The 22,693-nt window shown below is 42.8% G+C and overlaps 1 protein-coding gene across 1 annotated transcript in view; it reads right to left on the reverse strand.

Moving 5' to 3' along the window:
* ADAM19 (ADAM metallopeptidase domain 19) overlaps positions 1–22,693 on the reverse strand; it is a 112,890-nt gene that overhangs the window by 50,203 nt on the left and 39,994 nt on the right. Inside the window, exons 4-7 of the mRNA XM_030213099.1 lie at positions 21,577–21,655; positions 20,781–20,857; positions 7,097–7,289; positions 1,137–1,202 (exon numbers count right to left, since the gene is read on the reverse strand). Coding sequence (XP_030068959.1) covers positions 1,137–1,202; positions 7,097–7,289; positions 20,781–20,857; positions 21,577–21,655 — 415 coding nt within the window. The remainder of the gene's footprint in view (positions 1–1,136; positions 1,203–7,096; positions 7,290–20,780; positions 20,858–21,576; positions 21,656–22,693) is intronic.

The following is a 22,693-nucleotide window of genomic DNA, read 5'->3' on the forward strand; positions in this document are numbered from 1 at the left end:
TACTGAATTACAGTATCAATATCCCTTGTTTTGACTGCTGTAATGGTCTTTTGGCAGGATTATCCAAGAATTTACTAGGAGTGTTACAAGCAGCCAGAGCTTTGGTAGGATGGTCTCAGTACACACATATTTCACCTGTGATGAAACAACTTCACTGGCTTTCTATTGAGCAAAGGAGTAAGTACAAGATAATATCTAGAGGGGGGTCTTTTACTAAGGCACGCTGGTGTTTTTAGCACGCGTTAAAAATAGGTGTGTGCTAAATGCTAAAGATGCCCATAGGGATACATTAGCATCTTTAGCGTTTAGCATGCGCTAAAAACGCCAGTGCACCTTAGTGAAAGACCCTCTTAGTATTTAAAGTATTAAATAATAAAGTGTCTGTGATCATTGGAACAGGGTTACATTTATATCACCCAGTAAGAAGTTTGAGTTCAATGAACAAGACCTTTTGGAGGTTCCATTCTTTTGTTCAGTGCGATTAGAGGAACATCATTCAGTCATATTCACAATAATGGTCCCCAAGTGATACTGGATCCAACCTGGACCCACCATCAAACTTAATATATATTTTTATTAAAACATAAACCTGGTAGGATTAATCTGGGCTGACAGTGTTACATGTGAAATGGCCTCCCAGTGGAGGAGGTGGAGACAAGGACCATACCTGAATTCAATAAAGTATGAAACAAGCTCAAAGGATTTCTAAGGGAGAGGAAGGAATTGTAGTGCTTAGTATATGGCATAGATGGGCCAACCTGATAGGGCATTTGCCACCATTTTTTCTATTTGTGACAGAGTCCAGTTGTTTAATAACAAGGGCATGGGTTACATGAACCATACAACACCATGGCAGTCCTGCTCATCCACACAGCCATAGCTGGGCATCTCACTCACACCAGGGTCTGATTAAGACATAGATAGGCAGAAAACTGAAGCACATCTAACAGGCCCCCCGTAAGCATTTGTGCCCTAGGCATGTGCCTAGTTTGCCCATGCTTTAATCCAGCCGTGTTCCCTTCCCTGCTAATCCACACACATCTCAGATTGACCAGAACTCATAAATTAACAGGCCCATGGCCACATGAAACTCATAAGCAAATAAATAAAAGAAAATTTGTCACTTTTCCATTTACCTCTGTATAATCTGCCACCAAGAAAAGTTCCACATACTTCATACTCTGAAAATCTTCCCTCTTAACCTGCAAGGAAATCAAAGGTTCAAAGGTACATTTATTTGATTAACCGCCTAAGGACATACCATCAAAGAGGTAGATATAAAATCAATATAATCAGATGGTGTGGAACAGCATTTTAGAGAAAAGGATGTTCAAACCAGAATTTAGAAGTTTACGTTGGGACATCTGAAGTTCCGCTAAAATAGAATCTGCTGATGTAGAGCTTGTTCTAAAACATATGGAGAAATGGATGTTTATGTGCTGGAACATAAACGGTTATGTCAACCATTTTAGAAACACGGACGTCTATATCTCCCGCAGCTGTCATGAACCTCGTATCCCTTGCCAGTTTTGCTTTTGTGGTGGGGGACACCAACCACTGGGGGATGAAGGAGATGACCTCCATAGTCCCTCCCATTGAGCACTGCTCAGCAGGATCAATTTTCTGAAACTTGGACATCCCAGGGAGCAGGTCTAACTCCTGACGCACATCTTTTTGGACACAGATGTTCATTTTACTTCTGAAATTTGGAATAAACCTCTATTTTTTCCCGACTACCTCGTTCCACCCATAACATGCACCCTTGCCATCTGGACATTCTTCAGTTTTAGACACCCGTATCCTGGCTTTATATAATTGGAACTTAGACATTTATTCATGATAGACACCTAAGTGCTGGTTTATGGATGTTCGAAAAGCGAATAGTACTTCTAAAATAGCCACCTTAATGGTCTAATGCAGGGGTGAAAAACTGCAATCCTGGAGTGCCACAAACCAGTCAAGTTTTCAGGATATCCATAATGAATGTGTATAGTTTCCACTATCTGAGCTCTCCTTATTTTTAGGGGTTACCCTTATATTCTCATATCTACCATCTACGTAACCACTATAAAAAGATTTTTACATAAACTTCTCTTTATTTACTTTTATATATCCGATAAATTCATATAAATTTGTAGCATATCCTACTTTCCACATCATACCTCATTCATACATACCACACATACCATACTCCTACTTCTACATTACCATAAAACTTCAAGACCGTAGTTCTCACAATCGGATATAATTATATCTGATACAAATCCTTATTATCTCTTTATACGTTGATTATACACTTAGTGTCTGAATTCTTCAGTGCACACTCTTAACCCAGTCTTCCAGTTCCTTCGTTAATGATGTTTAAATCTGGATATCATGTTATAATCCTTTCACTGTATCCAACAATGTCAATTCCTTGTACTCCACACTGATGTTCTATTCCCAGCTCCAGTCTTGAAATATATAAATGTTCTCGTGAGCTATATCCTTATAGACTCACTATGCTACTATTGTAGCTTGATATATATCTAACTTGTTTCCAAGTTACTCCTTTCCAAATCGCTGCTGTTGCACCCTACGCAATCGATGCGTTTCACCTCTCTGGCATCATCAGGGGTTCAACTTTTGGAGTTCAACTCTGAAGAAAACAGAATAGCTATTCTAAAAACTCTATTAACATATCATCTCTTTTATCATATAATCCTATCATCATATATACCTAAACATACCTTCAAATTTATCAGCACATCTCACAGGTTTAGTACTCCACAGGAGTCTGCACAAAAATGGCGCCGTTCATCCAAAGACACCAGCACATGCGCTGTCTATTTATATTCACACTGACCGATAACTCCTCCCCTCACTCATAAGCCTACCCAATCCACTTCTTTGTTAAGTCCCTTAGGGTATACTGTGCACCATTCATAAATAAATCGTTGTTCCGTGCACATCATTCTCTGCATTAAATTCCCTCCATCTTCTACTCTAAACTGCACTAACACCATGAATCTAAATTGTTCTACCGTGTGTGATGCATTCAACCAATGTTCAACCAAAGGCATATCTCGTTTTTGCAGACGAATATTGCTAAGATGTTGCGCCATTCTTAGCTTAACTTTTTTTATTGTTTGCCCTATGTACCACAATTTACATGGGCACTTCACTGCATACACTACCATCTCTGACTCAGTCAGTGTTATCTCGCAGATAATATTTCCTAGATTTTAATTGATTTGGAATCAGGATCCACTCAATCTCTAATGCATATGGACAATACACACATCCTTTACATTTGGAGTGCCTTCCCCTTATATTTCTTCCGTCTCTACCCTTTTTCAATAATTCTCCCATATTTCTATCTCTAGTATAGGCATACCTGGGTTTCTCCTCAAAACCTTCCACTATACCCAACATGGACCAATGTTTATTAATAATATCTCTTACTTTAAAAATTCCCGGTCCATTTGGTAACACGCAAGTGATGCGCTGATCCACCCTCTTATTAGATGTCCCTTCTGAAAATAACCACGTAGATTAATACGTCTTAGGAAGCATTTTGGATGGGAGGGACCAGAAGATAATAGTTTTCCAAAAAATATCATATTCCCTCTACGTGGGTTCCTCTGGGCCCTATAGACCCAATTATTAGCAGTTTTCAGCAATGGGTATTACAAGATGTAAAAGCATTTGAAAATCGTATACAAAAAGAACGTGGGAACATGTCCATAGGAATGTGGAAGGCGTTGAAAGAACTACAAAATGATAGAACAATAGTAATTTCCCATGCAGATAAGGGGGGTGCAGTTGTAGTTCAAGATATTGAACTTTACAATAAGGAAGCAGAACGTCAATTGAACGATAGGGAATTTTATCAGAAATTGGAGGTAGATCCCACGAAAGAATATCAACAAAAAGTACAATATTTGCTGAGGGAAGCTAATAAATCGGGCATTGTTTCAAGTAAGGAGTACAGGTATTTATTTAGACAATATCCCACAGTTCCTAGTATCTACTTTACACCAAAGATTCATAAAAAGGTCATAGAGCCGCCTGGTCGGCCGATAGTAAATGGTAGAGGGTCACTGTGGGAGCCATTGTCGCAATACCTAGATTTTTACTTGAATTCTGAAGTGCAAAAAATTCCATCTTATGTTAAAGATTCTACTGACATAATAAAACAATTAGAAAATTTAGAAATTTTAGAGGGTAGCAATATAACAATGGTTACGTTGGATGTTAATGCTCTTTATACCAATATTCCTCAATGTAGTGCCTTACAAATAATTGACCACACGTTGAATTGTTTGGATGTGTCCATGGAGCGCATTACTCTATTGAACCAACTAGCATCTTTAATTATTCTCAACAATTATTTCTCCTATCAAAAACAATTTTATTTGCAGATAAAGGGTGTTGCCATGGGTGCTACTGTAGCACCCATGGTAGCATGCCTTTATATGGCTAAGTTTGAGGAGTTATATGTCGAGAATAGTATATATAAACCCCACATCATAGCGTGGCGTAGGTATATAGATGATATTCTGTTAATATGGAAAGGAGATTCAACTTTATTACAAGATTTTATCATGTACCTAAATCGAGTAGATGATAATATAACTTTTGCCAGTAATGTGGGAGGAATAGAGGTGTGTTTTTTGGATTTACAAATTAATTATTACCAAGGAAGGTTTGTAACTAAAATTCATCGTAAACCTACAGACCGTAACTCATTACTACATTATGAGAGTTTCCATCCGCGAATATTAAAAAACAGTATCCTGGTGGGTCAGTTTTTGAGAGTTCGGAGGGGGTGCACTGAGCGTGCAGATTTTGAACAACAAGCGCTTGAAATGCAAAATAGGTTCTCCCAAAGAGGCTACCCTAAGAAAGTAATCCGACAAGCGGTTAAAAGGGCTTATAATGTACAACGTGAGTGGTTATTTTCAAAAGGGACATCTAATAAGAGGGTGGATCAGCGCATCACTTGCGTGTTACCAAATGGACCGGGAATTTTTAAAGTAAGAGATATTATTAATAAACATTGGTCCATGTTGGGTATATTGGAAGGTTTTGAGGAGAAACCCAAGTATGCCTATACTAGAGGTAGAAATATGGGAGAATTATTGAAAAAGGGTAGAGACGGAAGAAATATAAGGGGAAGGCACTCCAAATGTAAAGGATGTGTGTATTGTCCATATGCATTAGAGATTGAGTGGATCCTGATTCCAAATCAATTAAAATCTAGGAAATATTATCTGCGAGATAACACTGACTGTGAGTCAGAGATGGTAGTGTATGCAGTGAAGTGCCCGTGTAAATTGTGGTACATAGGGCAAACAATAAAAAAAGTTAAGCTAAGAATGGCGCAACATCTTAGCAATATTCGTCTGCAAAAACGAGATATGCCTTTGGTTGAACATTGGTTGAATGCATCACACACGGTAGAACAATTTAGATTCATGGTGTTAGTGCAGTTTAGAGTAGAAGATGGAGGGAATTTAATGCAGAGAATGATGTGCACGGAACAACGATTTATTTATGAATGGTGCACAGTATACCCTAAGGGACTTAACAAAGAAGTGGATTGGGTAGGCTTATGAGTGAGGGGAGGAGTTATCGGTCAGTGTGAATATAAATAGACAGCGCATGTGCTGGTGTCTTTGGATGAACGGCGCCATTTTTGTGCAGACTCCTGTGGAGTACTAAACCTGTGAGATGTGCTGATAAATTTGAAGGTATGTTTAGGTATATATGATGATAGGATTATATGATAAAAGAGATGATATGTTAATAGAGTTTTTAGAATAGCTATTCTGTTTTCTTCAGAGTTGAACTCCAAAAGTTGAACCCCTGATGATGCCAGAGAGGTGAAACGCATCGATTGCGTAGGGTGCAACAGCAGCGATTTGGAAAGGAGTAACTTGGAAACAAGTTAGATATATATCAAGCTACAATAGTAGCATAGTGAGTCTATAAGGATATAGCTCACGAGAACATTTATATATTTCAAGACTGGAGCTGGGAATGGAACATCAGTGTGGAGTAGAAGGAATTGACATTGTTGGATACAGTGAAAGGATTATAACATGATATCCAGATTTAAACATCATTAACGAAGGAACTGGAAGACTGGGTTAAGAGTGTGCACTGAAGAATTCAGACACTAAGTGTATAATCAACGTATAAAGAGATAATAAGGATTTGTATCAGATATAACTGTATCTGATTGTGAGAACTACGGTCTTGAAGTTTTATGGTAATGTAGAAGTAGGAGTATGGTATGTGTGGTATGTATGAATGAGGTATGATGTGGAAAGTAGGATATGCTACAAATTTATATGAATTTATTGGATATATAAAAGTAAATAAAGAGAAGTTTATGTAAAAATCTTTTTATAGTGGTTACGTAGATGGTAGATAATGAATGTGTATGAGATATACTGAAAAGCAGTTTAAAAAATATATCATAAATTGGTATTCTATTCCTAACTGAGTAAAAAGATAATATGAAAAACCAATAAGATGTACATATTAAACAAAATAATAGCAAAATACAAGAAATCTGAGCTTTAGGTCATGTAGAAGCATAAAACAATTACACACCTGAAAGGACAGACACAAAGCACCGGGGTCCTCTTTCTCAGCCCTTATGCCTAGTGTAGAGTTTCAGGGAAGGTTATTGATTTCCTGTGCTTACAAGGCTCTGGGTCAAGTTGAGAGACATTAACTCCAGGTGACTAAGACTACAGAAGGAATTTGAACCTGAATCCCAAACTCACTGCTATAGCTCTTCACCTACATGACACATTAAAAACCAATTTCTTGGCAGGTAGGGAAGGGAGAGATGACAATTAAAAAAATATACAAATAAAAAATAGTGCTCACAATGTTCCCCTCCCTCTTTTCCCCAAAATAAGACTTCCAAATGATTATTGGAGTGAATCACTCGGGCTGCTAGAAGGCCTCTTGATGTCAATTCATTCAAATTTCTACTGACTTTCTGTCTGCTCCTTCTGGACCATGCTGTCCAAGTTCTCTACATGTTTTCCTGCCTGTCGCTTTTCTCTAGAACTGCATGGACCCCTGTGCTACTCACTCGGTGATGCCCCGAATCCATAGAGGATACAAATGAAGTAGCCCAGTCCGGTGAAGGAGCTTCAGCATGTTCATGCCCACAAGTGCCACCTTGAAGCTTTAGGTGTTTAGTTCTGTAGATCCGGTGCTCCGTTTGGCTCCCAGGAACTGGCTCTATGATGTAGCTAAGGTTCTTGGTCAACAATATCATCCCTCTGACAGCGTATACAAAAGAACAAAGCAGCAGAGGTAGATCAGTAGACAGTGAAGGTTTGTTGTATTTATTTGTTTTATCCAAGCTTGATATACCACTTTTAGGGGCCCTTTTACTAAAGGGGAAAGGGAAATGGGACTTGATATACTGCCTTTCTGAGGTTTTTGCAACTACATTCAAAGCGGTTTACATATATTCAGCTACTTATTTTGTACCAGGGGCAATGGAGGGTTAAGTGACTTGCCCAGAGTCACAAGGAGCTGCATTGGGAATCAAACTTAGTTCCCCAGGATCAAAGTCCACTGCACTAACCACTAGGCTACTCCTCCACTTCACAAGGGCATTAAGGGCCAGATTCTATATAAGGTGCCTAACAAATCTACACGGTAAACATTTCCGCCTAAGTATATTCTATAAGCGGCACCTAGATTTAGGTGTGGTATATAGAATACGCTTAGTTGATATCCCAGCACCTAAAACTATGCACCTCCAATTTATACCAACGAAAATGTGGTGTAAAACCCTACACGTACATTTACATGCACTGGGCCATATTCTATAACTGTGCATGTAAATTTTGGAATGCCTGTGAAACGCCCATTTCCCCACCCACAGCCGTGCCCCTTTTGAACTACATGCATTAGAATTTAGGCACTGTTCATTACAGAATACACTTAGCGAGTTGTGCGTATCAATTCTAATTATTACTAATTAGTGCTTATTATTGCTTAAGTGTTATTAATGCTGATTAGCTTGTTAAGCCAATTAAGTTATGCGTGCTGTTATAGAATGTGCCTGGATTTTCGCACAGATTTCCAGGCGCACTATATAGAATTCGGAGGTAAGCCCTTAATTCGCAATTAATGCACGCAAACAGGCTACCGCAGAAATACATTAAAGCATTTTGCAGTATTCTGCCTGTTTTAGCAAATTAACCCATGCATCACTGATTTTTAAAAACTATTTTTGGGAGGGGATGTGGCATACTACTACCACTAATCATTTCTATAGCTCTACTAGACATACGCAGCACTGTACACATTATATGCAGGTACTTTCTCTGTCCCTAGAGGGTTCACAATCTAAGTTTTTGTACCTGGAGCAATGGAGGGTTAGGTGACTTGCCCAAGGTCACAAGGAGCTGCAGTGGGAATTGAACCCAGGTTGCCAGGATCACAGCCTGTTGCACTGGTGGTGTAGCTACAGGGGGCCACGGGGGCTTGGGCCCCCTCAGACTGACTCCAGGGACCCCAGTTTGGCTGGCAGGGGTCCCCAACCCCCGCCAGCTAAGGCGTCTGTCCCGCTTGTCTTACATTGCTGGTGCCCTGTCCTGCTTTCAGCACCATGCACACTCGTTTTAAATGAAACTGAGCCCAGTTTCATTAAAACGAGCGTGCATGGCGTGCAGGGACTATGACAAAAGCTTTCTGAAAATCTACATATACTACATCGACCAGCTTGCCTTTATCCACATATTTATTAATGACTCCACAAAAATGTAGCAGATTGGTGAGGTAGAGACCGACTGAATTTCAGGTTCAGTTTTGGTTTTGGCACCAAAAGTGACCTGAAATCCAAGTTTGGGTTTCTGCCAAAAATGCAAGTGTATTTTTGACTGAAATGGAAATTTCCCCTCCCCCCCCCCCCCACCAGATCAAGTCCTCCAGTCCCCGGCCCCGCTGCCACTGCCACTATCCACTGCTTCCTCCCTCCCCCCCCCTGCCACAGAGACCTGGCCCCAGTGCTTTTTTTGTAGAAAAAAAGGTGCCGGTACTCATTGTGGCCGGGGTCACCACACATGGCACCGCCCCTATTATAGCCACACCCACATTAGCCACATCCCTTATACCAGCCATAGCGCATATAAACAGACATCATTGAAAATATTATACTAGTATAGGAGAAAAAATAATGTGATTTTTTTTTCATTATAAATAATTTCTGTAAGCTGTTACAGCTCCAGTATACCCAGTGCAAAATAAGACAAATTCCAAATACTAAAATGAAAATAAAATGATTTTTTTCTACCTTTGTTGTCTGGTGACTTTGTTTTTCTATCCATATTGGTCCCAGTCTCTGATTCTGCTGCTCTCTATCTGTTCTCTTAACTCCGTTTCCAGGGCTTCCTTTCCATTTATTTCTTTACTTTCCTCCTTTCTTCTTCTTTTGTTGCCCTGCATCCATAAGTAAAAGCTGGGTCCTCCTCCATGGAATTGACTGGAGGAGGTATAACATGGATCCAGCTTTTGCCTATTTTCTCCATCCATGTGCAGTTTTTCTCCTCTCTTCCCTTTCCCTCATCTCCATCCATGCGCATCTTCTTTTTTCTTTCTCCCCTCCATTCATGTCCAGCACTTCTCCTCTCTCTTTCCCTCCATCCATGTCCAGCATTTCTCATCTCTCTTCCCTCATCTGTATCCATATAAAGCAATAATTCTCTCTCCCCTCTCCTCCATCCAAGTCAGCATTTCTCCTCTCTCCTAGCCAACTCCTCCATCCATCCATGTCCAGCAATTCTCCTCTATCTCCTGCTCTCCTCTCCATCCATTTCTAGCATTTCTCCTCTCTCCCCTCTCATCCATGTCCAGCAATTCTTTCTTCCCTGTCCTCCCCTCCCTGTCCAGCGATTCTCCTCTCTCCCCTCCATGTCCAGCAATTCTCTCTTCCCTGTCCTCCCCTCCCCGTCCAGCGATTCTCCTCTCTCCCCTCCATGTCCAGAAATTCTATCTTCCCTGCCCTCCCCTCCATGTCCAGCAATTATCTCATCCCTGCCCTCCCATCAATGTCCAGCAATTCTCTCTCCCCTGCCCTTCCCTCCCATCCCATGTCCAGCAATTCTCTCCCCTGCCCTTCCCTCCCGTCCCATGTCCAGCAATTCTCTCTCCCCTGCCCTTCCCTCCCATCCCATGTCCAGCAATTCTCTCTCCCTGCCCTTCCCTCCCATCCCATTGATTTCCTGCAATTCTCTTTCCCCTGCCCTTCCCTCCCATCCCGTCCAGCAATTCTCTCTCCCCTGCCCTTCCCATGTCCAGCAATTCTCTCTCCCTTGCCCTTCCCTCCCAGCCCATCCCATGTCCACCAATTCTCTCTCCCCTGCCCTTCCCATGTCCAGCAATTCTCTCTCCTCTGCCCTTCCCTCCCATCCCATGTCCAGCAATTCTCTCTCCCCTGCCCTTCCCTCCCATTCCATTGATTTCCAGCAATTCTCTCTCTCCTGCCCTTCCCTCCCATCCCATTGATTTCCAGCAATTCTCTCTCCCCTGCCCTTCCCTCCCATCCCATTGATTTCCAGCAATTCTCTCTCTCCTGCCCTTCCCTCCCATCCCATTGATTTCCAGCAATTCTCTCTCCCCTGCCCTTCCCTCCCATTCCATGTCCAGCAATTCTCTCTTCCCTGCCCTTCCCATGTCCAGCAATTCTCTCTCCCCTGCCCTTCCCTCCCATCCCATGTCCAGCAATTCTCTCTCCCCTGCCCTTCCCTCCCATCCCATTGATTTCCAGCAATTCTCTCTCCCCTGCCCTTCCCTCCCATCCCATTGATTTCCAGCAATTCTCTCTCTCCTGCCCTTCCCTCCCATCCCATTGATTTCCAGCAATTCTCTCTCCCCTGCCCTTCCCTCCCATTCCATGTCCAGCAATTCTCTCCCCTGCCCTTCCCATGTCCAGCAATTCTCTCTCCCCTGCCCTTCCCTCCCATCCCATGTCCAGCAATTCTCTCTCCCCTGCCCTTCCCTCCCATTCCATGTCCAGCAATTCTCTCTTCCCTGCCCTTCCCATGTCCAGCAATTCTCTCTCCCCTGCCCTTCCCTCCCATCCCATGTCCAGCAATTCTCTCTCCCCTGCCCTTCCCTCCCATCCCATTGATTTCCAGCAATTCTCTCTCCCCTGCCCTCCCCTCCCATTACTTCCAGCGATTCTCTGCCTCTTTCCTGCCCTCCCATCGACGTGCAGTGATTTTTCCGTCCCTCCCCTGCCCTCACCTCTCTCATATCCAGCGATTCTTCGTCCCTCAGCGTCCTCCTTCACTGCCTGCCAGCCAGTCGGACTCAGAAGCGAACGGTGCAGGCAGCGATTGGCTGGCAGCGTCGTAGCTTCCCTCTGCATGTCCCGCCTACAACTTCCTGTTTACGCATAGGCGGGACTTGCAGAGGGAAGCTACGACGCTGCCAGCCAATCGCTGCCTGCACCGTTCGCTTCTGAGTCCGACTGGCTGGCAGGCAGTGAAGGAGGACGCTGAGGGACGAAGAATCGCTGGATATGAGAGAGGTGAGGGCAGGGGAGGGACGGAAAAATCGCTGCACGTCGATGGGAGGGCATGAGAGAGGCGGAGAATCGCTGGAAGTAATGGGAGGTGAGGGGAGGAGGAGAAAAAGGTGCCGGTACGCCGTACCGTTGCGTACCGGCACAAAAAAAGCACTGCCTGGCCCAGACAGTCTGGCCACCCCCCACCCCAAGAGGACAGCGGGTGCTGCCAAGCCAGCCAACCCTGGCCTACCCCCATCAGTCCTCTATCAAAATAGCTGCCAAGAGTTCCCTCAGCAGTCTCACAACACTTCCACAGATCTTGCAAGGTTGCTGTGGGAACTCTCAGCAGCCATCTTGATGGAGGAATCGGAGGGGGCAGGAGAATTGGGATAGCTCCTGTTCTGAAGAGGCCACTAGGCCACCAAAGAAGTTAAAGTAGGCCTGGGGTGGGCAAGGGGCTGGCTTGGCAGCACCCGCTCTCCTCCAGCAGAGAGGGGCAGGTAGCAGGCCCAGCCCAGCCTGTCCAGGACGTCTCTATGGAGGTGGGGCAGTACCAGTAGTACCGGCACCAACCCCTCATGCAGCGGCAGCACCCAGTCTCTGTGGGGGGGTAGTGCTGGTAACCCGGAAAGACCTGCTGTTTGCTGGGGGGGGGGGGGGGGATGAGGTGTCATTTTTGTTTTCGGGTTCGGTTTCAACTGAAACTGACCAGCAAATTTTGGCTGCTGATTTGGTTTCAGTTGAACTGAGAAGCCCGGTTTTGGTTGGCCTCTATGGTGAGGCAAGGTTTCTCTTGACTAAATCCATATTGATTTAGTCCCTTTAAACCACCATTGTCCCATTAAACCATGTCTAAATATGTCCCTGATTCAGCACCCTGCGTCACAAAATACTAACCTTTCATGTGAAATTGGTCAAAAGCAGTCTTAAGACTTTACGAGCTTTTTCTCTAATTTATTTTGCATCTGTTACAACAGCTCACTGAGGCCAGGTATTACTGTAGATTAGAGTGGTTATAGGATAGCCCTCAGTTTAGCCTTCAAGGCACCTGGTGAACAGTACAAATTCAGATACAATAGAAGCTGAAAGTCTACTTCCATATATCAGGCAGGCATGAGAAAGTGCTGACGGGTGGAAAATGGAGCTAAAGGTCTTAAAGGCTCCTGATACTGCTGAAAAAAATAGATCTTAGCCTATCTTGGGTCTTCTAATCATTTGTGATTGGCTTATTGATTAAGTATCATTTTACCTTACTGGGAAACTGGATTATGAAACCCAAACTAAGGTTTATCTGCTCATGGTGTAATTGAACTGGAAATCTTCCAACTGTTTCAGGTACAAGGTGATCAATGAATGCCCACCAGTGCAAAAAATATAAATTTAAAAACTCCAGGAGCCAGACATCTGATTCAACACAAACTGAAGAAATACTGTCATAATACTTTGTGGTTTTATATCATATTGGTGTAAACATTGTTAATAATATCACCCAGCTTTCTCCATTAAGCTGAGGAGTCCAGCAGATGAGCATTGAATGAATAAAGAGCAACCAAGAGGGTGAATATTAAACGAGTAAGCAAATATAACCTGCAGGTTAAAAGTCAGAGGTCACAGAGTCTGTCCATATGTAGGCCACCCAGAGATTTCATTTTACAGAGAATTTTGGCAAGGTTCAAAGACTGAGGTTTTCCTGCATTGAAGCCTGAAAGCATTTCCTACAGGCTTCCTGCAAAGATGTCCCATATGCTCCCGTCTTTACCCCCTCTCCCAGCTGTTAGAGTAAAACTTGGATCTCCCCAGGGTTTTATTCATTTTCATCTATTACTGATTCATCTTAATGATGTTACAGCAAAGCTTTACACAATAAGTTAATACCCGGATTCTATAAAGCACGCATATCCAGTCGTATTCTGGATTTGCGCACAACTTAATTAGTTAACAAGCCAGTCTACACTGATAATATATACCGTGCCTAAATCTTATATAATATGCTTAGGCAAAAATGATTTCCACACAGATTTTCCAGGCGTCATATACAGAATCTCTCCCATAGCGTCTAACTCTACTAGCGAGTAAGTCAAAACGGGTCATGGCCATGGGTGTGTCAGGGGTACACTGAAAGGTTGCGTGCGTATAGAATACTGCCTTAGCACGTCTATCTTGGGTACTGGTTTCAGCAGGTGTAAGTCTGGTGCCTAAAGTTAGATGTGAGAATCGGAATTACGTGCTATTCTATAAAGGAATCACACCCTTTATCGAATAATGCTTAGCGCCTAAACGTTTGGCGCCCATTTTTCAGTACCATTTATGGAAATCTCCCCTTAGTGCACGGTAACAGTTAACATTGTGAGCTCAGTGTTATGTGACTTCCATACTCAATGAAGTTACAAGGAAATACTTTTAAAACAAATAGGAGGAAATATTTTTTCATTCAACGAATAGTGAAGCTCTAGAACTCATTGCCAGAGGATGTGGCAACAGCAGTTAGTGTATCTGGGTTTAAGAAAGGTTTGGCAAGTTCCTGGAGGAAAAGTCCATAGTCCGCTATAGAGACAGACATGAGGAAGCTGCTGTTGCCCTGGGATTGGTAGCATGGAATGTTGCTACTTTTTGGGATTCTGGAATCTTGCTACTCTTTGGGTTTCTATTAGGTACTTGTGATCTGGATTGGTCACTGTAGGAAGCAGGATACTGGGCTAGATGGAGCAGAAATAAGGAAGGGGAGAAGACGATGGGGGGTGGGTGTAGCTGGCAGGATAAAGGACCGACAAGGACATTCTCAGGCAGGAGAGAGGAAGGGAAAAATACAAAGGAAGAAAAAGATAAATGAGGGACAGGGTATATAGAATGAGAAATCTACTGAGAGACTGGAAAAGAACAGAAAAAAGAGAGATTGTTCATGGAAAACTGGGCAGGACATCTAAAGTGAGGAGAAAGAGGGTGAGTCAAGATAAGAAGGAAAGTAACAAACAAACAAACAAACAGATTTTAGGATGAGGAGGAGGCAAAACAAAATAAGAGAAGAGAAAGGGTAGGTGAAATTTCAGTAAATGATGTGTCTGCAATGCATGGAGAAGTGTCTTACTGTCAACTCATCCTTTACAGGAAAAAAACACCATCCTTATCTGACCACCACCAATCTGCATCAGCAACAGAAACAAATCAAGGTGGAAAAGGGAAGCTTTACAATTCATAGCACATTTAGCAGATTTTTGTACAACCTCTGTATACATTTACTGGAATTTGGACAAGTGAAAGAGCTTTGCAAAACTTCTGACACTTATTATCCTGTAATTATTTTGTGGGCAGCTCCATTTGAAAAAAGGACGTAGAAGTCGGAATTGAGATGACCAGGTCAGGGCGTTTCAAGTTTCACAAGTATTTTAGAACAGAATCTGCTGACATAGAGGTTGTTCTAAAATACAGAGGAAATGGACTTTTATGCACCATGTGCATATGGTATAAACATCCATAAGCTTAGCAGAGATTGGGTGGCAGCACTGGTGGTTAGGAGGCGGGGCTAGTGGTTAGGAGGCGGGACTAGGGCAGACACCTACGGTCTGTGCCCTGAAAATGGCAGAAACAGATATACATATAAAGTAGCACATATGAGTTTATCTTGTTGGGCAGACTGGATGGACCATACAGGTCTTTCTCTGCCATCAGCTACTATGTAGAAAAAAAACAACTTAGAAACTCTCAAAGGATTGACAACCAGCATGTAGGTGCCAGCATAAAATGACCACCATACTGTATTAAGAGACAGTCACAGTAACAAAACTACATTCAAATTGCCTGGGAGGGACTCCATTCATCAGGAAAGTCATCAGTGGAGAGATTAAGGGACCTCTTAACTCATAGAAAGAGCTGTGAAAATAGCAGCAGCTAAGTGTGTCTTTGCTCTGTTATGTCTGATTGCCAGGCCTCTGTTTCTTCTCCTATTGACTTTCCTTGTGATCTTGGACAATATTCACTCAGAGAATGCCAGTTTGAAAGCTGAAACTCTGCAGGACAGTTTCTCTACTGCTTCAGCTTATGGCCCCTTCATGGTACATGAAACCTACATGTCTAAGACATTGCTTCTCAACCCTGTGCATGAGAGTTGCATATAATGGATCTAAGCTATATGCAAATTTATCTCATACATATTCATGTGGTAATCCTGAAACCCCAAGGGCTAGGTGTTCCACCAGCAGAGGGTTAAAAAGTGCCATTTTAGGGAGCTAGGGGACTCAATTAGCCTCTATCACTGGCTATAATTGTTGATGCCAGCTGCTCAGAGTTCTATGCCACCATGGATCACAAATGTAAAATTCTTGAGAAAACGCTGACAGTTCCAAAGAGGACACTGAAACGAGAACCACAATTTAGAAAGACATTTTTGGCCCTTACACAAATGTACAGTGCTAAAGTTACAACCAGCGCATTTTTTCTAGCAAAACAGGTGCCGGTAATAGGCCACCCTTCAGGGGTGAGGTGATCACTGAGGGACCCACCCCACAATGGCCAGGCCCCCTGCAACCAGTCACAGAATCTGTGACAAGTACCCCCTCAAAAAAAGCCCTGGTTACAACCTTAAACAGCAGACTGCATCAGGACTTCAAAAGCATACGGAAGCAACACCTTGGTGAACTGTGCTCATGCTTGGGACAGATGTGAAAAGAGGCCTGAGAGGTTGCACAAAAGACATGGGCAAAGGAGGAGCTGATGGGGGTGCATTTAGAAATGTTATATGTACATCTACTAAGAAGACAAAATCTGTACTGGGCAGACTGGAAGGGCCACTTTGATGTTTCTCTGTTGTCATTTACTATGTTGGATGCCTACAGCTATAGCTAAGTGAAGAGAATGAACATCTCACCCCTGATCCATGCACCATGCTGCTCTATGTCTCTGAGGAAGGGGTCTTCCAATGACATCACCACTGGGCACAGCAACAGGCTTTGTGCATACCAGCAGCGGATGCACTTCCTGGAAATCAAATCACTTCTTTATACCAGTCTTTCAATAAACATATTTCATGAAGTCACATAGCTGGACAAAGTTTCTAACTGAAGCATGTGCGTAGGTTAATAGAGAACTCTCCCCTCCCCCACCCAATGTCCAATGCACACAACCATCTAATAGCCCAAGAAACACAACTGTCAAGATTCGCTACCTTCTGTCTCATTTGTATCTCATTTGAATGGAATATTTCAGTGTTTTGAAGTGTAAAATGTTTGCTTTTCTGGTCTGCTGTATTGAAACTGGGGTGCTGATCATTGCTAGAAGCCTGTGTCAACACTGTGTGAACTAATTTTATTTATTTTTATTTATTTGTAGCATTTGTATCCCACATTTTCCCACCAATTTGCAGGCTCAATGTGGCTTACATTTGCCGTAGTGGCAATTGCCATTTCCGGTTAACAAAATTACAAATGGTATTGCATTAAGGTGCATGCATACATGGTAAAGAAGAATACATTATGATATTGCATATAGGTTTGTGTGTGATAGCTTGGACTATTTGACATAATTATTGAAGGGTATTGCATTAAGGTGCGTTCATACATTTTAAATAAGAATACGTTATGGTAATAGGTTGGTTTGTAACATATACAGAGAGCAGTCCACAACAACTAAAGACGGACCTCAGGGGAGGAGAGTTTTACAAGAAAAGGGTGCATCCTGAATGGAAGGTGCCCACATCGTATGAGGGATAAACATCCTTAGACCAACAAAAAGAGGAAGAGGGGAAGAGGGGAGATCTAAGGCACTGCCAGAGAATGTGGTGAAGGTGATTAACTTAGCAGGGTTTAAAAAAGTTTTGAACGGCTTCCTAAAGGAAAAGTCTGCAGACCATTATTAAATTGACTTGGGGAAAATCCATTGCTTATTTCTGGGATAAGCAGCATAAAATGTATTGAGCTTTTTCGGGATCTTGCCAGGCATTTGTGACCTGGATTGGCCACTGTTGGAAACAGGATTCTTGGCTTGATGGACCTTTGGTCTGTCCCAGTGTGGCAATACTTATGGTAGGAGAGCATCAGCAAAGGAAGGCATGGAGCTACAAAGCAGGTGCATTCATATTCTGAGAAATGCAGCAATACTAGAGATTCAAATCAAGAGCTGAGGGAATTTCTTGTGGTGTGATATAGTGGTTACATCATTCAATTGGATCTGAACGGAAGTAGTAAGGTGGAGGAAGGGCCTTAAATCGGCCCTGGGTGAACTTACAGCATAGATGATATTTCGACATCATGAGATATGTTCATTTAAAGCTGTATTGGTTTAACATTGCTCTCTGCTCAGGATGAGTACTGGAATATTACTATAATGCAGGGCTTGCTGAGAATTTTTCATCAAGTTTATTAAAATATTTGATATACCACCTTAGAGAACACTGTCAAAGCAGTTTACAATCAATCAGTAAAACAATGATTAAAAGAAAAGGACCTACAATAATAAATAGGAAAGTGAAAGGACCAAGAAAGTTAAAAATCAGGACAAAAGAGGAAGATGAAGAGGAAAAAGAGGGAGGGGAATGGGAAGAGGCCAACACTGGTGCCCACATCCAACAAATGCCCCGAACATGAGGCAAACGGTGAAATCAAGGAGGACAGGCCTGATGAAACAAGTTGGCATTTGCACGTTTCAAGTTTATTAAACTGAGCCTCCACTTAACAAAGGTATTTTCAGCAGGTACAGAATGGGAGGAGACCCTGATTAAATCAGACAACAGGCTCTCATCCTGGGAAGCGAGCACAGAAGGATTACTACTAAAATACCCCATGGAATATTACTAAGTTTATGTGTGTTAGACCTTTCCAGAGTCCCTTGTGGGAGAGAGATCCTTGCCAGTGGATTGGAAAGTAGGATCCCTGGGTGGGAGGTAGCCCACCCAAGAGGGGCTGCTGTTGAAACAAGTTGCAGAAAGAAATTGTATCCCTGTAGAGAGTTACAGTAGGGGTGGGGTTTGGGTTTAATAAAAGGAGCTGTGGTGAAGTACAAGAGGTCTTTGGTTGCCTGTACCCCCACCGGACCCTTGGGAGCACTGGGAAATCCTTAATAAATACAAGTTGGCTAAAAGAGTATTGCTACCCCTATAAGTGGCAACTGGAGAAAGTGTGAGAGCTTCAGGTGAGCAAGGGGAGTCCAGCTTGGGAGCGGGACCAGGTCAGGGAAAGCCTGTTCAAGGCACACTGATGGAAGGAGGACAGCCTGAAGGGTCTGTGCTTGCAAGTAGCGGATTGGAGTCAGGAGTAATAGAGCAGCTTTGGATTTATTGCCGACACAAAAGGATGAGTAAAAGGACAGGCGGTGGTGTAAATATGTACAGCTAAAACTATATTGGAAGAGTGGAGAAAAGAGCAAGAAGAGCTGACATGTCTATTTGCCAGTTGCAGCAATTAAAGTTCAGTTGCATTCTATAAAAACTCTCGGGGTCCAGCGTTGTCATTGGCAAGTGAGTGCAAGTGGGTGTTCTGGACTGAGTGAAGTGGCACCCAAAGACTCTAAGTACTCCCGACACCCCAGATCTCTGTTCCATACCATTTACCCAGGCGATATGGGATTTGAGAAGTACTATACTAAAGGGTGCTGTTTTAGGGAGCTAGGGAACTCAATGAGCCTCTATCACTGGCCACAATAGTTGATGTGATGTGAGAGCAATTGGAGCAGTAAAAATATTTGAACAACAATACAAAGCATGGCATGGTATACCATGCTTATACTTGGTATACCTAAATGCATAACTTAATAGTTAAATTAGCTGCTACTTGGCTTTAAGAACCAATGATTGGCTTTAATTTTCACTAAGGGGGAAAGGGGACTTGATAAACCACCTTTCTATGGTTTTTGCAACTACATTCAAAGTGGTTTACATAGTATATACACGTACTTATTTGTACCTGGGACAATGGAGGGTTAAGTGACTTGCCCAGAGTCACAAAGAACTGCAGTGGGAATTAAACCCAGTTGCCCAGGATCAACGTCCACTGCACTAACCACTAGGCTACTCCTCCACTTCACTAATTGGCATTAATTTTCAGTTACACCTGTAACTGCCCTTGGTTGGTATTCTACAAATTGAGTGGGCAAAATCCATAATGTGTAACTGCAAAGGGGGCATGACACCATGACCGGAGAGAGAAAATAAATTGTGACCAGGGTTGGGGTTTTTGCGGCCCTGAGCTTGTAAAAGGCAAGACCCGGGTTACTCTAGCAAGAAGCCCTCTGGCTAGCCTAGTGCTACTGTTGCTTGTTGCCAGTCAGCAGACCTGAGCTTGGTTCCCCAGACAGACAGTTCCCTGAGCTGGCTGGGGATACTATGAAGGCTGTACTCACAGTGCCTGGAGTGGGGGGTGGGGGGGAGTATTATGTTTATTTTGATTTGATATATTGCTCAATTTCTAAATGTGCCTGGGAACATGCATAAAATTATTAGTCATCACGGAATGGTGACACCTAGTGGTTGGATTTGGGGCCTGTGATTGGTGGGTTCTGGAAAGGGCCCAGTGTTTGGCTTGGACCGACACTGTAATAGCTGGGTCCAGCATACTGGGAGGGAAGATATCAGGGTAAAAGAAATCCCCCTTGAGAATGAAGACTCATCTGTGTCCCAGACCTGGTTCTGATTGAGCTGGAAGCTGAAAAGGTGCAGGAAGAAATTGCCAAGACTACCACCACCACCACCCACCAAACAGAATTTTACTTACAGCATTTAGAAATAAAGAGCATAAAACAGGATAAAATCAGCCATTGCACTGTCTTCTTTCTCGGGGCCAGATGATTCTATTTTATACATCACAGGTGGCTGTGATCTCTCCCATTTATACTATAAGTTATTTCTTCCTCATTAAGATCAGCTGGGCCCTTTTTGGCAGCCTTATTTCCTGACTGGACTTTATCCAAGCAGCTTTGTCTGTAAGGCTACAACTTTCAAGCAGAGATTAAGGCAAGCATATGGAAAAGCTCTTTGCCAACAGATGCAGCACATCTAAACTGCATGTCGGAACCCTGTCTGAAAGTTATTATTCCTCCTTTGGCAACGGAGTTACAAATAACCGGCATCTCCTCTCGCAATCCCAATCCCAATGGAAACAGAGATCTTTCTTAGGGTAATAAACAAGGCGTGCGCCATCCCCACCTGCAGGAGTGTGGGTGGCATGTGACTGACTCTGGAAGGGAGGAGGCTCCACAAACAGAGCAACTTGAAATGGTGGGAAGATGTCATTCTGTGTTTGTGCCGCACTGGGCTTTTTCTTACCTTATTCCTCGGCACGTACTGAGTACCACACTGGAATGCTGCAGCCCTCTCACGGAGCCGTGATAATAGCAATGGTCCTGGAGCAAACAAAGAAATGGATTGGTGAAAACTGATGGGAGATACTATAACAGTAGCTGCACTGTAGAACTCTCTGCCCTTCTTTCTCCCTTCCCTCTGTTCCCTCTTCATTCCTGGTATGCCTTCCTTCCACCAATCCCTTTTTTTCTTTTCTTTAGGGTTTTTAAAATTGCTTTTTCTTTTTGTAGTTGTTTTTTGCAAACTGCATTGAAGCCTATGTTAGGCCGCATGCGGTATATCAAGCATGTGAAATAAATAAATAATAAATTTTACGTGCCTAAGTTTAGGCGCAAGCACTTATACCAGATCAATGGCTGGCGTAAATGGCCACATCTAATTGTAGGCAGTTAGGCGCATAAATGCAAGCATTCTACAACCTTTGCGCTTAAGTGCTGGGCATGCTCCTGACCAGTCCATACCCTTTGTAGTTTCACATGATTGATTTTGCACATATAACTTATAGGGTACTGACTAATAGCAATTATGCGCAACTGCTAATTAGTCCAATTAGCACAAATTATAGCCAATGCTTGATTGCTAATATCAACTAGCATCTAATTATTCTATTAAATTACATTCTATAAGCCGCAAGTGCAAATTTGAGCTCTAAGCGTAAATTTGTCACACAAGTTTATAGAATTAGGGAGCATGGGTCCTTCCAAAGAACTATTATTTTGTCCCTCAATCACTTTTTCCCTCTTCTGTCTATGATACTTACGGTGTGGTTTAAAGTGACAACATTTGGGATTCCTGTATGAGTATAATAGGTTTCAGTGTAATCTGGAGACTGGAGTTGCCTGTGGAAGGTAAAGAAACAAATCATTTAAGACTTTTCGGACATTCTGGCCACCAGTCATTTTCCAAGCCTGCACACAGGCTTCGGTGAAGTCTTTGCATATAGTGATGTCTCTTACCAGAATCTTCCTACTCTTTGGGGTTCTGGAATCTTCCTACTCTTTGGGATTCCAGAATCTTGCTATGCTTTGGGGTTCCGGAATCTTGCTACTCTTTGGGGGTTAGGCACAGTAGCACAGGCAACTGCCTAGAGCACCAAACACGGAAAACATCAAGTACCCAAGCCAGAAGAGCCATCTTCCACTGACTTTAGGGCTGTCTACTGGTGCCACTTCAAGGACACATCACCATGGCACGCTGCTCCAACACCCCCACCCTTGCTTTCCAGTCTCAAGGAGGCCCTCTGAGCTCAGAGGAAGGATCCCTGCCCTATGGGTGCCAAAATCTTAAATCCAGTCCTGGTCAGACTAGCATCATAAGTACCTAAATAAGGATTTATACCTGATTTCCAGAACACACAGATCCCTTCTTCCAATGTTTATAATATTCAATGCATACAGTACATTTAATAGAATTAATGTAGACTAAAGTCATTCATATCTCACATGGTACAGCTGGCCAGTACAAGAAACTGAAATAACTGACATAGCATCTGAACATATCTTTAAGATACCATACAATTTACAGGATTGTGTCATTGTTTTCTGTTATATGTATTAATTAGAACTCTGATTAGCAGAGAGAAAAAAACCCCAGAATCATTCCAACCTCATGCTCCAAATGTGACAAGAGACAGACTTCTGTGAAACCCACAATTCTGTACCGCAAGATACACAATCCAACAGTAACAACAATACATAAAATGCAAAAGAACTGTTGTATGACCTTTTCTTACAGACCCACGACCCACTGAAGAAAAGGACAGAGAGAAAGAGAGCCAATGCCTTACAGACAAAGAGAAGCATATTCGTGTCTCCACAGATAAATGAGATATGAATCCCAATGGTGAAAGGTTAATGGGTAGAGGTCACAAGCTCCCT

Source organism: Microcaecilia unicolor, chromosome 8, assembly GCF_901765095.1.
Source record: "Microcaecilia unicolor chromosome 8, aMicUni1.1, whole genome shotgun sequence".
Classification (NCBI taxonomy): Eukaryota; Metazoa; Chordata; class Amphibia; order Gymnophiona; family Siphonopidae; genus Microcaecilia; species Microcaecilia unicolor.